Here is an 18,194-nt window from a genome sequence, read left to right as displayed (position 1 = left end):
CCTGTGCGTGTGGTGTATGGATGGATGCGAGAGAGCCTGCTTTCTTTTATATACTTGATGGAAGTATACTCGTCATGGGAAAACCTCCAACCCTCAGAGAGATCGAGTATTTCTTTCCTAAGTTGTTTTTCAACCTCCTCTTCAGCTTTAATCAATGCAAGGCTGCATTCTCTAGCGCAGGACATCATCGCTGCGTTCCTTCTATGCTTCTAGCGCTGGGGAACCTGAGAACTAAGTGTTTCCTGGTTTTTTTGTCTTACTTACTCTTGTCCTTACCCTCTAATTCGTAAAGGCTCACTCTCATTTTCAAAAGTTAATAAAAAGAATGGAAAACCGCAGTTACCGTTCTGCAAAGTAGAACTTTCCGCAAGTGGATTCCACAAATTAGTGTCCTTCCCGCAAGTGGATTCCGCAAATTAGTGTCCTCTCCGCGAATGGATTCCGCATTTTAGTACACTTTCTGCAGCAAAAATCCGCAAAATAGTACCCTTCCGCAAGTAAAATACCACAGAATAGTACCCTTCCGCAAATACAAGCCCACAGAATAGTGCCCTTCCGCAAATAAAATCCCACAGAATAGTGCCCTTCCGCAAGTAAAATCCCTCGTTTTAGTGAAAGCTTGAAATTTAATTTTCTACGTTCCTGAAACTCTAGTTTGTAAAAGGTAATGATTGATTAGTCCAATCCCACTCCTTCCGGTTATTTTTCCGAACGACCCGTCCGCGTGATCAGTAGAACCGTCAACGCTCGTAAGTCTGAAAGTCTGCCCACTGAACGAGAGAGCTATTCTCAAAATCTCATTCAGTTTCCAAAAAGGGGGGTTAGTACAAACGTGGCAAAGGCGACTGGCTGTGTTACGATCAGGCGGGTCTTTGACCTTTCGCCCTTCGCCGCACCATGTGCCTGATGACTCGGACGACCACTATTCTGGCGCTCCGCCCTTCCTTTATCCCACGGTTCCCTCCGATAAAGGAGTTGTGCTACACATATATCAATTCATAAGCATGAATGCGATATGTGTAGCCCACGGGTAGAGAAGAACAGAGTCCCAGATTAGTGATTATAAGACAATGCCAGTTCCGATTTCACAACTCTGATCTCGCCAGGGAGATGGACTCCAGCATCGGCAAAAAATCAGAGTCGTTCCACCAGACCGCCTTCTACTCGCACGCTCTACCAAGAGACACTAAGAGTAGGGGGAGGGAACATACAAACGTGGCAAAAATATACTAAACAGCAGCAGCCAACCTGAAAAAGATAAGCGGAGAGGTTTTTTTTTGGTCAAAAAATATAAAAGAAAAACTTTGAAGTCAAATAACTCAGAAACCGTAAGAGATAGCGAAAAATCCTTAGCAAAGTATAATCAGAACGCCGAATAAAAAAGAAACAGACCAAAGCCGTGGCTTGGCTACCGTCAGGTAAACCGAAAAAGGCTACCATCAGGTAAGTCGAAAAATGGCTACCATCAGGTAAGCCGAAGAAAGGCTACCATCAGGTAGGCCGTAAAAAAGGCTACCATCAGGTGGTCATTAGCAGCAAGGTCATTTCCCCAGCAAAAGGGTACCCCATTTTCTAAAAAACAAAATGGCGTTAATCCTAATCTCTTCTCGCCGGGTCTAATCGGTTGGAGGGGATCAGATAGATACATCTAATCATGGCTAGTGTGGCCGTGTGAAAAAGAATAAGCTATCTGTTGCATGGTTATCAACTTTTACGGATGATGGGTCATAAAAAATATTTTTTACACAAAACATTCATGGAAAGGGTCAATTATCTTACGAACTAGACGGAAAATAAAAAAAAACGATACGGCAAACCGAAAGCTTAACCGGAAGGCACTACTTAATTAAGGGTAATCGAATGATGTGCAGTGTTACGTGATTACCCAAAACGCTTTACATGATTTAGAGGAATCTAATGGTATGCAGTGTTACGTGATTGTAACACTTGACAACGGAAAAACTTATTTATCTGACGAACTAAGCGGAAAATTAAAAAAAACCGATACAGCAAACTAAAAGCTTAACCCAAAAAGATTGCTTAGTTAAGACATCATTACTCAGTTAAGAAATCATATGATACGCAATGTTAACGGGATAAATTGATTGTCTAACTAACGAAGCAAAATATTGAAAAAACCCATACAGCAAACTAATATCACAGTGTATTCATATTGAATACAAGCACATTTGATCCTGTTTACATATAGAAGAAAAAAATCATGGTATCACAGTGTATTCACATTGAATACAAGTATATTTGATCCAGTTTACATATAGAAGTAAAAACTCATAATATCACAGTGTATTCACATTGAATACAAGTATATTTGATTCTGTTTACATGTAGAAGTGTAAACTCATAATATCACAGTGTATTCACACTGAATACAAGTATATTTCATCCTGTTTACATATAGAAGTAAAAACTTATGGTATCACAGTGTATTCACATTGAATACAAGTATATTTGATCCTGTTTACATATAGAAGTTAAAACTCAAGTTATCACAGTGTATTGACATTTAATTCAAGTATATTGGATTTTGTTTACATGTAGAAGTATAAACTCATGGTATCACAGTGTATTCACATTGTATAGAAGTATATTTGATTCTGTTTACATGTAGAAGTATAAACTCATAATATTAAATTGTATTCACATTGAATACAAGTATATTGGATTCTGTTTACATATAGAAGTAAAAACTCATGGTATCACAGTGTATTCACATTGAATACAAGTATATTTCCTCTTGTTTACATATAGAAGTAAAAACTCTTGGTATCACAGTGTATTCATATTGAATACAAGTATATTTGATTCTGATTATATGTAGAAGTATAAACTCATAATATAACAGTGTTTTCACATTGAATACAAGTATATTTCATCCTGTTTACATATAGAAGTCAAAACTCATGGTATCACAGTGTATACACAATGAATACAAGTATATTTGATCCTGTTTACCTATAGAAGTAAAAACTAATAGTATCACAGTGTTTTCACATTTAATTCCAGTATATTGATTCTGTTTACTTGTAGAAGTATAAAGTCATAATATAACAGTGTATTCACATTGAATACAAGTATATTGGATTCTTTTTACATATAGAAGTTAAAACTCAAGTTATCACAGTGTATTGACATTTAATTCAAGTATATTGGATTTTGTTTGCATGTACAAGTATAAACTCATAATATAACAGTGTATTCACATTGAATACAAGTATATTTGATTCGGTTTACATGTAGAAGTATTAACTCATAATATAACAGTGTATTCACATTGAATAAAAGTATATTTGATCCTGTTTACTTATAGAAGTTAAAACTCATGGTATCACAGTGTATTCACATTGAATACAAGTATATTTGATTCTGTTTACATGTAGAAGTAAAAACTCATAATATAACAGTGTATTCGCATTGAATACAAGTATATTTGATCCTGTTTACATATAAAAGGAAAAACTCATGGTATCACAGTGTATTCAAATTGAATACAAGTATATTTGATCCTGTTTACATATAGAAGTTAAAACTCATGGTATCACAGTGTATTCACATTGAATACAAGTATATTTGATTCTGTTTACATGTAGAAGTATAAACTCATAATATAACAGTGTATTCACATTGAAAACAAGTATATTTGATCCTGTTTACATTTAGAAGTAAAAACTCATAGTATAACAGTGTATTCACATTGAATACATGTATATTTGATCCTGTTTACATTTAGAATTAAAAACTTATAATATAACAGTGTATTCCCATTGATCACAAGTATATTTGATCCTGTTTACATATAGAAGTAAAAACTCATGGTATCACAGTGCATTCACATTGAATACAAGTATAATTGATAATGTCGCCGGATGGCTGGATGAGACAATAAAAATCACGTTTGGTCTCACTTGCACACTTTGTATTTCACGTTTTACGCACGAAAAACCAATTTCACACACGGATTTAGTTTAAACTTTGCCGGACGCTACTATAACACCACCTTCTTCTCTCTAGGTTTCGCGCCCAACTGCCGGTCTCTTCTTTCCTCTCGATCTTTCTGCGCCAAGACCCCTCGCCATCTAGCGGTCAGAGATACAACCGGCCGTTCCGCCACACTCGGCCTTTCCTGACTTTTCGCTCGTCCTCGAGCGATCCCCAACAAACTCTTAGTATTACAAAAACCCACACAGGACCCACACAGGACAACAAATAAACCCACACAGGACAATTAATAAACCCACAAAACCCACACAGGACAACACTTAACTATACAAAAACTCACAGTCATCTTACTACAAAACTTATACATTACAATACTCAACTCATAAATGTACGACAACCCACCCGATACAAAGCTTATTCAAGAAGAACCAATTACATACATTATTCTAGATAATAAACAGTCAAACGGTAATATACTCGAGAAATGATACATGGGGTGAACTAGACTCCTGGTCATTCAAGACGACATAATCCTTTTGCCACCTTGTTGGATTTCTACTCCGTTTCGGCCGTCCAGAAGGTGACACGGACTCATCCGGTGCCATCTGATTATCATTGGCCTCCTTCTCGGCAATCACTAGACCTTCTTCGGTCAACTGCCCCTCGGAGTCATCCTCCTCTTCTACCTCCTCAGACACACTCGATCCGCCGTCCGTTGCTTCCTCTGATCCACCGGTTTCACCTTCTGATGAACCATCGCCCGATTCTTCGCTCCGACTGCAATATCCTGCAAGGTAGGGCTTCATTTGTGAAACGTGTGCGGGAAATACCACTAGTCGTTTCCTGGTACTTTGACCTGGTATATTCGTTACGCGATAAGTAACACTGGTCAGCCGCTTAACTACCTGTAATGGCCCCACATATTTCGCCACGAATTTGCTACATACTCCTTTTCTTCGTATATTGCGCCGTACAAGCACAAGATCGCCTACGGCGTACCACGGTGCCTCCCTCCTTTTTCCGTCATATAACTTCTTCTGCTTTTCTTGTGTCTCCTTAGTTTTGGCTGCAGCATTCATTCGATCTTCCTGAATTCTTAGTAAATATTCTATAAAGGGCTCCTTTACCTCACTATCGTACGGGTATAGTGTTTCCCAAGGCAACACCGCTTGTCTTCCAAAGACCAGCTCGTAGGGCGGTAGACCGGTGGTTTCGTGCCTGGCCGTGTTGTACGAAAAGGCTGCCTGTTGTAGACATTCATCCCAACGCGACTCAGTCTCCGACACCAAACTCTTTAACCCCTCTACGATGGATTGGTTGGTCCGCTCGCACAGCCCATTTGTTTGAGGATGGTAAGCTGCGGTCATCCCATGAACGATCCCCAATAGGTTCAACACTCGCTCTAATTCTTCGGCCGTAAATCCCGTTCCTCGGTCACTTATTATCTTATAGGGTGTCCCATACACCCACAGAATTCTGTTCAACAAGAAATCCTTGACGAGGCCGGCGGACGTATTGGGCACTGGCTGTACCACAACCCAGCGTGTCGCGTAATCTACACATACCAGGATGTGTCAATATCCATTCCCCGTGACGGTTAACGGACCGATATGGTCGATACCCCAGCGCTCAAATGGCACACTGCTCGGTTCGATCGGATGTAGGAGTCCGACGGCACGTCCTATTTCTCTTTTGAATAGTTGACAGTGCGGGCACTTTTGTACATATGCTCGCACATGCTTACTCCACTTCGCCCACCAACAGCGACTTCCGATCCGAGCTAATGTCTTCGCTATTCCATGATGTCCTCCAGTAGATTCGGCATGACCATTCTCTAGGAATCGCCGACGACTACACCGAGGGACAACCAAGAGCAACTTCTTTTTCCCCCGAGCTACTCTTCTATACAAAACACCATCCTTTATCACATAGGGCCCAGTAGTTTCCTCGTCTTTATTTGCGTCTTCCGTTGACATCAAACGAGTTAGGATCGGTCGCAACTCTTCGTCCGCCCATTGACGTATGCGGATGTCTTCTTCTCCGGGAACCTTGTTAGTAACAGCGCGAAGAGTCCTCCATCATCCCCTTGCTCTTCAGGGTCTCCTACGGGATTCCTTGATAGTGCATCCGCAACCTGGTTGCAAGCTCCACGACGGTGTTTAAAGACCACCCCGTACTCAGCAATAACTGCTACCCATCGGCTGAACTTATTCCCCACTTGAGTCTTTTTCTGCATCCACGCTACCGCCGAATTGTCTGTTACAACCGTGAGTTCCCCGGGTCTTCCGTGAACGTAGTGGCGAAGCTTTTGTAGCGCCCACACGACCACCAGACACTCAAGTTCATTGCTATCATAGTTGTGTTCAGCGGGATTGAGTCTTCGACTGATGAATGCCACTGTTTCTTCTTTTCCATCCTTGTTTTGAAGAAGAACGGCGCCTATACCCTCCCTGCTGGCATCGGTACGGAGCTCACACGCCCAATCATCACGAAACGGTACTAGGATAGGGGTCGACGACAACATTTCTTTCAATTGTCGGAACGACGCTTCGGCTACATCCGTCCAACTATCATGACTCCACACATGAGACTTTTTAAGGAGCGCATGAAGAGGTTGAGCAATCGAGGCAAAATTCTTAATGAAGCGACGATAATAACTCGCCAAACCTAAAAAACCGCGCAGTTGGCTGATTTTCAGCGGACGCGGAAACTCTTTTATGGCTCGTTGCTTCTCCGGATCGGGATGGAGCCCCGACTGATTGACAACATGACCCAAAATCACCATCTCCTCCACCGCAAATCTGCATTTGTTGGTTTTTAAGGATAAATTGGATCCCCGAATTGCCTGCAATACGGAGCGTAGGCGCTCTTGGTGCTCTTGGAAATTACTTCGAAACACCACGACATCATCTAAGTAGACTAGGCACTGATCCCATTTTAATTTTGCGAGGACTCGATCCATTAGCCTCTGAAAAGTTGCCGGCGCGTTGCAAAGTCCGAACGGCATTCGATTAAACTCGTAAAGGCCATCGGCGGTAACGAACGCCGTCTTTTCCTTGTGAGCTGGTTCCATCCTTACTTGCCAATACCCACTGGCCAAGTCGAGTTGTGAGAAGTATTTTGATCCTCCTAGTCTATCCAGAATGTCATCAATGCGTGGAAGCGGATATACATCCTTTTTGGTCACTTCATTTAGCCTACGGTAGTCGACGCAAAACCGAACTTCTCCCGTCTTCTTCCGGACTAACACTACTTGAGACGACCACGGAGAAAACGATGGCTCAATAATGCCTTTTTCCAGCATTTTACCGTCTAACTCCCGAACGACAACCCGCCCACGGACAGACATGCGATGAGGTGGAAGATGTATGGGAAGGGCTTCACCAACATCGATGGTATGTTGGACTACATTGGTACTCCCGAGTTCGTTTCCCATAGGATGGAAACACTCTCGGAATTCCAGTAGTAAATTTTTCACCTGCTTCTTCTTTTCATCATCCAGGTCACCATTAATACTCCAGTCGGGTAGAGGCAGTGATTCCTCCATCACCGAACCGACATAAGGAAAGTTGTCGTCTACTTTTGGTACCAATTCTTTCTCGGTTACGAGAGAATTCCCGCACGCAATCTTGCGGCCTGTTCGCAACTTCAGAGTCCTTTGACCAACGTTTACAATTGGCAATTGAAACGCTCCATTCGTGACTTCGGTTATACACGAAGGTACGACCCATTCTTGCCCTGGTTCAGCACTGAATGCAGAGTTGGTTGAGATCAAGCCATTTTCTTCTGTTAATGTTACCACACTTACATAGGCCATCGTCCAAGCTGGAATATCCCGGTCATCTGAGACCAACAAAGGTCCGACTTCACGAGAAGATATTGAATCAATCTGTGGCCACGCATTGAACAGCGTAGGCTTGTCGTCTGATTCATCTGGGCTTTCCCCACACTCAGAACTGGCAATGTCGCTTGAACTTGTCAATACTCGACTCGGTTTTCTCTTTGTGTTCCTTCGTCTTTTCCGGACAACTGATGTTTTTTCTAGGAAGCGCTCTTCTTCCGTTTCAAATTCGGTCCGCTCGGACTCTACCTCTGAGGGCTTCGGAATGTTATCCTTATTAATTTCCTCTCTTAAACGTTTTAGTTCAGTCCTCATTTCACGTCTCAACTCTTCGATTGATCCTTCAAGATCCTGCTGCCCGATTTGGACGGTAGTATTCACTTCTGCTGGTTTGAAATCGTTTCTTGATGGTGGACGCGCTGTCAAATGACCGTTTTCTGCCTGAACAGACACTCCTGACTCGATGAGCCAGTCCGCTCCCAGGATTAACGGACTTACGGAGTCCCGGAGGACATACACGGTTTTCAATTCTACCTCTACTTCATCAAAACGGACATTAAACTCCACGGTTCCATAACACCGCGTTACGCTTTGGTCAGCCATCCTTAGGAATTTATCATCCAGTGGCATTATTTCAAAACCCAAAGTTTCCACATCCTGTAAGCGAATTATGCTAACGCAGGCCCCGCTATCGACTAAAGCTTCTATCTCTCCTCCTCCATTTTCATTAGTTATTTGTACAGTCACGTTCGGTAGCCGCTTCCTATAGTTGATACCTTTTCTTCCGCATGGCCCGACGGATCCTACTGCCGGTCCGACTCCGTCGGACCGGCCGATCCGTTTCCCGACTGAGGCGTTAAATTACACTCACGAGAAAGGTGATCGGGTTGGCCACACCTGTAACAATTCTGTTTGGTAGGCATCGGACAGTCTCTTGCAATGTGACCCGTTTGGCCACAATTGAAACAACCTCTGGTTGGGCTATACACGCCATCGCGTACTGTTCCAGCAGGAGTTCGGCCCCCACTATTCCACGGTGTTGGCGGACGACCGATGATTGAAGGAGCTCCCAAAGGGGAAGATGTCATAAATCAAGTAGGGTATCTAGGTCTCCAGCTCGGTGGTGCAGCATAACCATAAGCTCCCTGCAATTGAGACAATACCTTTGCCGTTATTTCCTTTTCCATGGCGCTGGCCGCTGAAGCACCACCAGCAAAGTCCGTCGCCGGTCCCCCGAGTTGTTCCAACCGCTGAACCGTATCAATGAATTCAGCTATGGTATTTGGGGGATTACTCATTAGGGCTGAACGTTGCTCCACCAACTGAATTCCCCGTATTAGGTAAAACACAATTTCGGGTTCTGTTAGAGGGTGAGGGCACAGCCGACAGAGTTTGGCTTTTTCTAACGCATACTGGGCACCAGATTCTCCTGGTAATTGTCGTCTTCCCTCGACTTTAACTCCCCATTCCACTAAAGTTAAGCGTGGGCGGAAGGTTATCCGACATCCATCTAGCCAGTCATCCCAATTTCCCAAACCGTGACCCGTTAAGTCTCGCCAATTCTTTGCAATCCCTCCTAGTTTGGAGATGGCCACTCTTCGCTTCACATCGTCGTTCCATCCTTCGACCAATGCAACCCGGTCGATGTCGGCGACCCAATCATCCAAGTCTTCCGCCGGAGTACCGGAGAACATGGGGATATCGTTCGCTGCTCGCCGATAATCCGGTTGTCCTCGAATAGCTCCATTCTGTGCTGTCATCTGGACTGTAAGAGCCAACAGCGCGTCAATTAGATCCTGTTGATTGGCCATAGTGGATTGATTTTGACAATTATTATTCAGGTTGCACCCACAGTGTAACGAGCACGGGTAATTTCTTTTTGCGCAAACGCAGTTTTTACAATCTCCAATTTTACACCGACAGGGCTTTAGAGACATAGACGAGTGATATTGACTCAATTGTATTTATTTTCTTCACAAGAAGTACAACAACATCCGTCAATACGGCCGAGAACGGTGCGACTTATTAAGTCCGGTAGATTTGCGAGCCACTTCTCTACCTCCACGATCTACGCGTCGTCGAATGAAACGCCCAGCTGAGTCTCGTGGTTGCGGACACACTAAATTCTGACGCTCAGATCTTGCTCCGTTCCTCCGCTCTCTATTTCTTCTCCGTGTCTCGTCGAACCTATTCTCTCGATGGCGTTGCTCTGCCTCGGCGTTCTGGATATACCGCTCGTACAAGAAAGTCGATGGGTCTGGTCGAATAAGTGGTGGTGGTGGTTGAATGTCCAATTCAGTAAATTTCGGACCCCCCAGATCAAGTTCCACCTCTTCTTCTGCTGTTACTTGGGTCGCCTCTGCTGGAGCACCTACGGTAGTAGTCTGAGTGGCTTTCCAGGCCTCAATTTCCTCCGCAGACTTCCATTCTTTAGTTCCCCACGGTTGGATAGTTTGGTGGTCGCGAGTCCGCACGCGTTTGGGATCCAAAGAGACGTTGGCATTCAAATCGGGCGCCGGTACGGAAGGTTTTTCAATAACGCGAACTATGCGGGACTGCCACTCATCCGGATTAGTTACCACTGCCGATGGAAGACTAATATTGGAACTAGTAGATGATACAGATGGCTCTTCCGATATACGCACTACAAGAGACTGCCATCCATCCGGAACAGATCCATCCACCTGTTGCTCCTTCGCCTTTCTCGCGATTTTTCTCTTTAACGCTCTCTTCTCCCGGTTGTATTTGTTCTTTCGATCTTTATTTCCCTGGCTCCTCTTCTTCTTTTTCTTTGGTACCGGGGGGTTGCCACATGTGGGGCAGGCAGGCAAGGTTCCTCCGCTTGCTCTGCGGTTAACAACCAAACAATAGCCGCAATTAGTTATAACTAACAGAAATGTCAGCAATAGCGACGCTTTACGTCAGCCACTGCAACATCAGTGCTAATCAACAAATTACCCTCCCGTCAGCCACTACCGCACAACCACCGTTGTCTAACAAATTACCCTTTTACTCAATCAGACGCAATGTCAGCGGTAGTGACGCGTAACGTCAACCACTGCAACATCGGCCACCGTTCCCTAACGAAAATATCTTTTCACGCAGTCAGCGGGAATGTCAGCGGTAGCGACGCGTAACGTCAGCTACTACAACATCAACCGCTGTTACCTAACAACAACATAAAAAATATCCTAACACGCAATCAGTAGGGATGTCAGCGGTAGCGACGCGTAACGTCAGCTACTACAACACCAGCCACTGTTCCCTAACAAAAATACTCGTCCAATCAATCAGCAGGGATGTCAGTGGTAGCGACGCAGAACGTCAGCCACTACAACATCAACCGCTGTTACCTAACAAAAAAAAATATCCTAACACGCAATCAGTAGGGATGTCAGCGGTAGCGACGCGTAACGTCAGCTACTACAACACCAGCCACTGTTCCCTAACAAAAATACTCGTCCAATCAATCAGCAGAGATGTCAGTGGTAGCGACGCGGAACGTCAGCCACTACAACACCAGCCGCCGTTGTACAACACACACGACAAAAAAAAATGAATAAATAAAACACAAAATACGCACACACACGCAAAAAAAAAATAAGGAAAGAAACACGCCAAGACAACACACACATACACACAAGGGCTTCGACAATATATTTGGAATGGCAAAATAAAAAAAATAATAATAAAATTAATTAATGAGAAAGAACTAATCACCGATCCGCCATATTGGATGGGCGCCAAGTCGTCGAACCTCTCCGCGCGTCTTAGAGGGTGGGGGAATCAGCCACAAACACAAGCAAATCGGGATGAAATTCTCTCTTGAAGACGCCGTAAACACTTTCAGCAACAAGTTTCGTTCACGTAAAATGTTGATGAATACTGAAAAGGTGCACGGTAAGTCAGATGTTTGTAATAATGCCGGATAAAAAACCTCTCAGCAACGCGACCACCACGTCGTCACAGCCCGGGAAGTGAGCACTCGAATCCCACTTCTGACACCAAATGTCGCCGGATGGCTGGATGAGACAATAAAAATCACGTTTGGTCTCACTTGCACACTTTGTATTTCACGTTTTACGCACGAAAAACCAATTTCACACACGGATTTAGTTTAAACTTTGCCGGACGCTACTATAACACCACCTTCTTCTCTCTAGGTTTCGCGCCCAACTGCCGGTCTCTTCTTTCCTCTCGATCTTTCTGCGCCAAGACCCCTCGCCATCTAGCGGTCAGAGATACAACCGGCCGTTCCGCCACAATACTGTTTACATGTAGAAGTATAGACTCATAATATAAAAGTGTATTCACTTTGAATGCAAGTATATTTGATTCTGTTTACATGTAGAAGTATAAACTCATGGTATCACACTCTCATGGTATATTTGATCCTGTTTACATATAGATGCTAAAATTCATGGTATCACAGTGTATTCACATTGAATATAAGTATATTTGATTCTGTTTACATGTAGAAATATAAACTCATAATATAACAGTGTTTTCACATTTAATACGAGTATATTTGATCCTGTTTACATATAGAAGTAAAAACTCATGGTATCACAGTGCATTCACATTGAATACAAGTATATTTGATACTGTTTACATGTAGAAGTATAAATTCATAATATAACAGTGTATTCACATTGAATACAAGTATATTTGATTCTGTTTACATGTACAAGTATAAACTCATAATATAACAGTGTATTCACATTGAATACAAGTATATTTGATCCTGTTTACATATAGAAGTAAAAACTCATGGTATCACTGTGTATTCACATTGAATACAAGTATATTTGATCCTGTTTACATATAGAAGTTAAAACTCATGGTATCATAGTGTATTCACACTGTATACAGGAAGATTTGATTCTGTTTACATGTAGAAGTATAAACTCATAATATAACAGTGTTTTCACATTGAATACAAGTATATTTGATCCTGTTTACATATAGAAGAAAAAACTCATGGTATCACAGTGTATTCACATTGAATACAAGTATATTTGATTCTGTTTACATATAGAAGTATAAACTCATAATAAAACAGTGTATTCACATTGAATACAAGTATATTTGATTCTGTTTACATGTAGAAGTATAAACTCATAATATAAAAGTGTATTCACATTGAATAAAAGTATATTTGATCCTGTTTACATATAGAAGTAAAAACTCATAGTATCACAGTGTATTCACATTGAATACAAGTATATTTGATCCTATTTATATATAGAAGTTAAAACTCAAGTTATCACGGTGTATTGACATTTAATTCAAGTATATTGGATTGTGTATACATGTAGAAGTATAAACTCATGGTATCACAGTGTATTCACATTGAATACAAGTATATTTGATTCTATTTACATGTAGACGTATAAACTCATAATATAAAATTGTATTCAAATTTAATACAAGTATATTGGATTCTGTTTACATATAGAAGTAAAAACTCATGGTATCACAGTGTATTCACATTGAATACAAGTATATTTCCTCCTGTTTACATATGGAAGTAAAAACTCATGGTATCATAGTGTATTCACATTGAATACAAGTATATTTGATTCTGTTTACATGTAGAAGTATAAACTCATGGTATTACAGTGTATTCACATTGAATACAAGTATATTTGATTCTGTTTACATGTAGAAGTATAAACTCATAATATAATAGTGGACTCTCATTGAATACAAGTATATTTGATTCTGTTTACATGTAGAAGTATAAACTCATAATATAACAGTGTATTCCCATTATATACAAGTATATTTGATTCTGTTTAAATTTAAAAATATAAACTCATAATATAACAGTGTATTCCGTTGAATACAAGTATATTTGATCCTGTTTACATATAGAAGTAAAAACTCATGGTATCACAGTGTATTCACATTGAATACAATTATATTTGATCCGGTTTACATATTGAAGTTAAAACTAATAGTATCACTGTGTATTCACATTGAATACAGGTATATTTGATTTTGTTTATATGTAGAAGTAAAAACTCATAATATAACAGTGTATTCACTTTGAATACAAGTATATTTGATTCTGTTTACATGTAAAAGTATAAACTCATAATATAATAGTGTATTCTCATTGAATACAAGTATATTTGATTCTGTTTACATGTAGAAGTATAAACTCATAATATAACAGTGTATTCATATTAAATACAAGTATATTTGATTCTGTTTACATGTAGAAGTTTAAACTCATGGTATCACAGTGCATTCAAATTGAATACAAGTATATTTGATTCTGTTTACATGTAGAAGTATAAACTCATAATATAACAGTGTATTCACATTAAATACAAGTATATTTGATCCTGTTTACATATAGAAGTAAAAACTCATAGTATCACAGTGTATTCACATTGAATACAAGTATATTTGATCCTATTTATATATAGAAGTTAAAACTCAAGTTATCACAGTGTATTGACATTTAATTCAAATATATTGGATTTTGTATACATGTAGAAGTATAAACTCATGGTATCACAGTGTATTTACATTGAATACAAGTATATTTGATTCTGTTTACATGTAGAAGTATAAACTCATAATATAACGGTGTATTCACATTGAATACAACTATATTTGATTCGGTTTACATATAGAAGTAAAAACTCATAGTATCACAGTGTATTCACATTGAATACAAGTATATTTGATCCTGTTTACATATAGAAGTTAAAATTCATGGTATCACAGTGTTTTCACATTCAATACAAGTATATTTGATTCTGTTTACATGTAGAAGTATAAACTCATAATATAAAATTGTATTTCAATTGAATACAAGTATATTGGATTCTGTTTACATATAGAAGTAAAAACTCATGGTATCACAGTGTATTCACATTGAATACAAGTATATTTCCTCCTGTTTACATATAGAAGTAAAAACTCATGGTATCACAGTGTATTCATATTGAATTCAAGTATATTTGAATCTGTTTACATTTAGAAGTATAAACTCATAATATAACGGTGTATTCACATTGAATAAAAGTATATTTGATTCTGTTTACATGTAGAAGTATAAACTCATGGTATTACAGTGTATTCACATTGAATACAAGTATATTTGATTCTGTTTACATGTAGAAGTATAAACTCATAATATAACGGTCTATTCACAGTGAATACAAGTATATTTGATTCGGTTTACATGTAGAAGTATAAACTCATAATATAACAGTGTATTCACATTGAATAAAAGTATATTTAATCCCGTTTACATATAGAAGTTAAAACTCACGGTATCACAGTGTATTCACATTAAATACAAGTATATTTGATTCTGTTTAAATGAAGAAGTATAAACTCATAATATAAAAGTGTATTCACATTGAATACAAGTATATTTGATCCTGTTTACATATAGAAGTAAAAACTCTTGGTATCACAGTGTATTCAAATTGAATACAAGTATATTTGATCCTGTTTACATATAGAAGTAAAAACTCATGGTATCACAGTGTATTCAAATTGAATACAAGTATATTTGATTCTGTTTACATATAGAAGTTAAAACTCATGGTATCACAGTGTATTCACATTGAATACAAGTATATTTGATTCTGTTTACATGTAGAAGGATAAACTCATAATATAACAGTGTATTTACATTGAATACAAGTATATTTGATTCTGTTTACATGTAGAAGTATAAACTCATAATATAACAGTGTATTCACATTGAATAAAAGTACATTTTATCCTGTTTACTTATCGAAGTTCAAACTCATGGTATCAAAGTGTATTCACATTAAATACAAGTATATATGATTCTGTTTACATGTAGAAGTATAAACTCATAATATAACAGTGTATTCACATTGAATACAAGTATATTTGATTCTGTTTACATTTAGAATTATAAACTTATAATATAACAGTGTATTCACATTGAATACAAGTATATTTGATCCTGTATACATATAGAAGTAAAAATTCCTGGTATCACAGTGTATTCACTTTGAATACAAGTATATTTGATCCTGTTTAAATATAGAAGTTAAAACTCATGGTATCACATTGTATTCACATTGAATACATGTATATTTGATCCTGTTTAAAAATAGAAGTTAAAATTCATGGTATCACAGTGTATTCACATTGAATACAAGTATATTTGATTCTGTTTACATGTAGAAGTAAAAACTAGTAATATAACAGTGTATTCACATTGAATACAAGTATATTTGATTCTGTTTACATGTAGCAGTATAAACTCATAATATAACAGTGTATTCACATTGAATACAAGTATATTTGATCCTGTTTACATTTAGAAGTCAAAACTCAAGGTATCACAGTGTATTCACATTGAATAAAAGTATATTTGATTCTGTTAACATGTAGAAGTATAAACACATAATGTAACAGTGTTTTCACATTGAAAACAAGTATATTTGATCCTGTTCACATATAGAAGTAAAAACTCATGGTATCACAGTGCATTCACATTGAATACAAGTATATTTGATTCTGTTTACATGTAGAAGTATAAACTCATAATATAACAGAGTATTCACATTGAACACAAGTATATTTGATCCTATTTACATATAGAAGTAAAAACTCATGGTATCACAGTGTATTCACATTGAATAAAAGTATATTTGACCCTGTTTACATATAGAAACTAAAATTCATAGTATAACAGTGTATTCATGTTGAATACAAGTATATTTGATTCTGTTTACATGTAGAAATATAAACTCAGAATATAACAGTGTATTCACATTGAATACAAGTATATTTGATCCTGTTTACATATAGAAGTAAAAACTCATACTATAATAGTGTATTCACATTGAATACAAGTATATTTGATCTAGGTTTACATATAGATGTAAAAACTCATGGTATAACATTGTATTAACATTAAATACATGTATATTTGATGCTGTATACATATAAAAGTGAAAACTCATGGTATAACAGTGTATTCACATTGAATGAAAGTATATTTGATGCAGTAGACATATAGAAGTAAAAACTCATGGTATAACAGTGTATTCACATTAAATACAATTATATTTGATGCATTATACATATAGAAGTAAAATCTCATGGTATAACAGTGTATTCACATTGAATACAAGTATATTTGATGCAGTATACATATAGAAGTAAAAACTCATGGTATAACAGTGTTTTCACATTAAATACAAGTATATTTGATCCTGTTTACATATAGAAGTAGAAACTCATGGTATAACAGCGTATCCACATTGAATATAAGTATATTTGATGCTGTTTACATATAGAAGTAAAAACTCATGGTATAACAGTGTATTCACATTAAATGCAAGTATATTTGATGAAGTATACATATAGAAGTAAAAATTCATGGTATAACAGTGTATTCACATTGAAAACAAGTATATTCCATGCAGTTTACATATAGAAGTAAAAACTCATGGTATAACAGTGTATTCAGATTGAAAACAAGTATATTCCATGCAGTTTACATATAGAAGTAAAAACTCATGGTATAACAGTGTATTCACATTGAATACAAGTATATTTGATGCTGTTTACATATAGAAGTAAAAACTCATGGTATAACATTGTATTAAAATTGAATACATGTATATTTGATGCAGTATACATATAGAAGTAAAAACCCATGGTATAACAGTGTATTCACATTGAATACAAGTATATTTGATGCTGTTTACATAAAGAAGTAAAAACTCATAGTATAACAGTGTATTCACATTGAATACAAGTATATTTGATCCGGTTTACATATAGATGTAGAAAGACATGGTATAACAGTGTATTCACATTGAATACAAGTATATTTGATGCAGTATACATATAGAAGTAAAAACACATGGTATAACAGTGTATTCACATTAAATACAAGTATATTTGATGCAGTATACATATAGAAGTAAAAACTCATGGTATAACAGTGTATTCACATTGAATACAAGTATATTTGATGCTGTTTACATATAGAAGTAAAAACTCATGGTATAACAGTGTATTCACATTGAATACAAGTATATTTGATGCAGTATACATATAGAAGTAAAAACTCATGTTATAACAGTGTATTCACATTGAATACAAGTATATTTGATGCTGTTTACATATAGAAGTAAAAACTCATTGTATAACAGTGTATTCACATTGAATACAACTATATTTGATTCTTTTTACATAAAGAAGTTAAAATCATGGTATAACAGTGTATTTACATTGAGTTCATGTATATTTGATCCTGTTTACATATAGATGAAGAAAGTCATGGTATAACAGTGTTTTCACATTGAATACAAGAATATTTGATGCAGTATACATATAGAAGTAAAAACTCATGGTATAACAGTGTATTCACATTGAA

The 18,194-nt window shown here is 37.8% G+C and overlaps 1 protein-coding gene across 1 annotated transcript; it reads right to left on the bottom strand.

The window, feature by feature from the left end:
* Window positions 1-9,795: 9,795 nt before the first annotated feature.
* Window positions 9,796-11,708, bottom strand: LOC123467129. The gene is made up of 2 exons (XM_045167169.1): window positions 11,519-11,708; window positions 9,796-10,645 (listed from the first exon to the last, which is right to left on the bottom strand). Exons 1-2 carry the CDS (start codon window positions 11,527-11,529, stop codon window positions 9,796-9,798), a joined length of 861 nt encoding a protein of 286 aa, XP_045023104.1. The 5' UTR covers window positions 11,530-11,708.
* Window positions 11,709-18,194: the final 6,486 nt, after the last annotated feature.

Source organism: Daphnia magna, unplaced genomic scaffold, assembly GCF_020631705.1.
Source record: "Daphnia magna isolate NIES unplaced genomic scaffold, ASM2063170v1.1 Dm_contigs146, whole genome shotgun sequence".
NCBI classification, from domain to species: Eukaryota; Metazoa; Arthropoda; class Branchiopoda; order Diplostraca; family Daphniidae; genus Daphnia; species Daphnia magna.
Note: the sequence above shows the minus strand (reverse complement) of the source record. Positions and strands in the feature narration are given on the sequence as shown.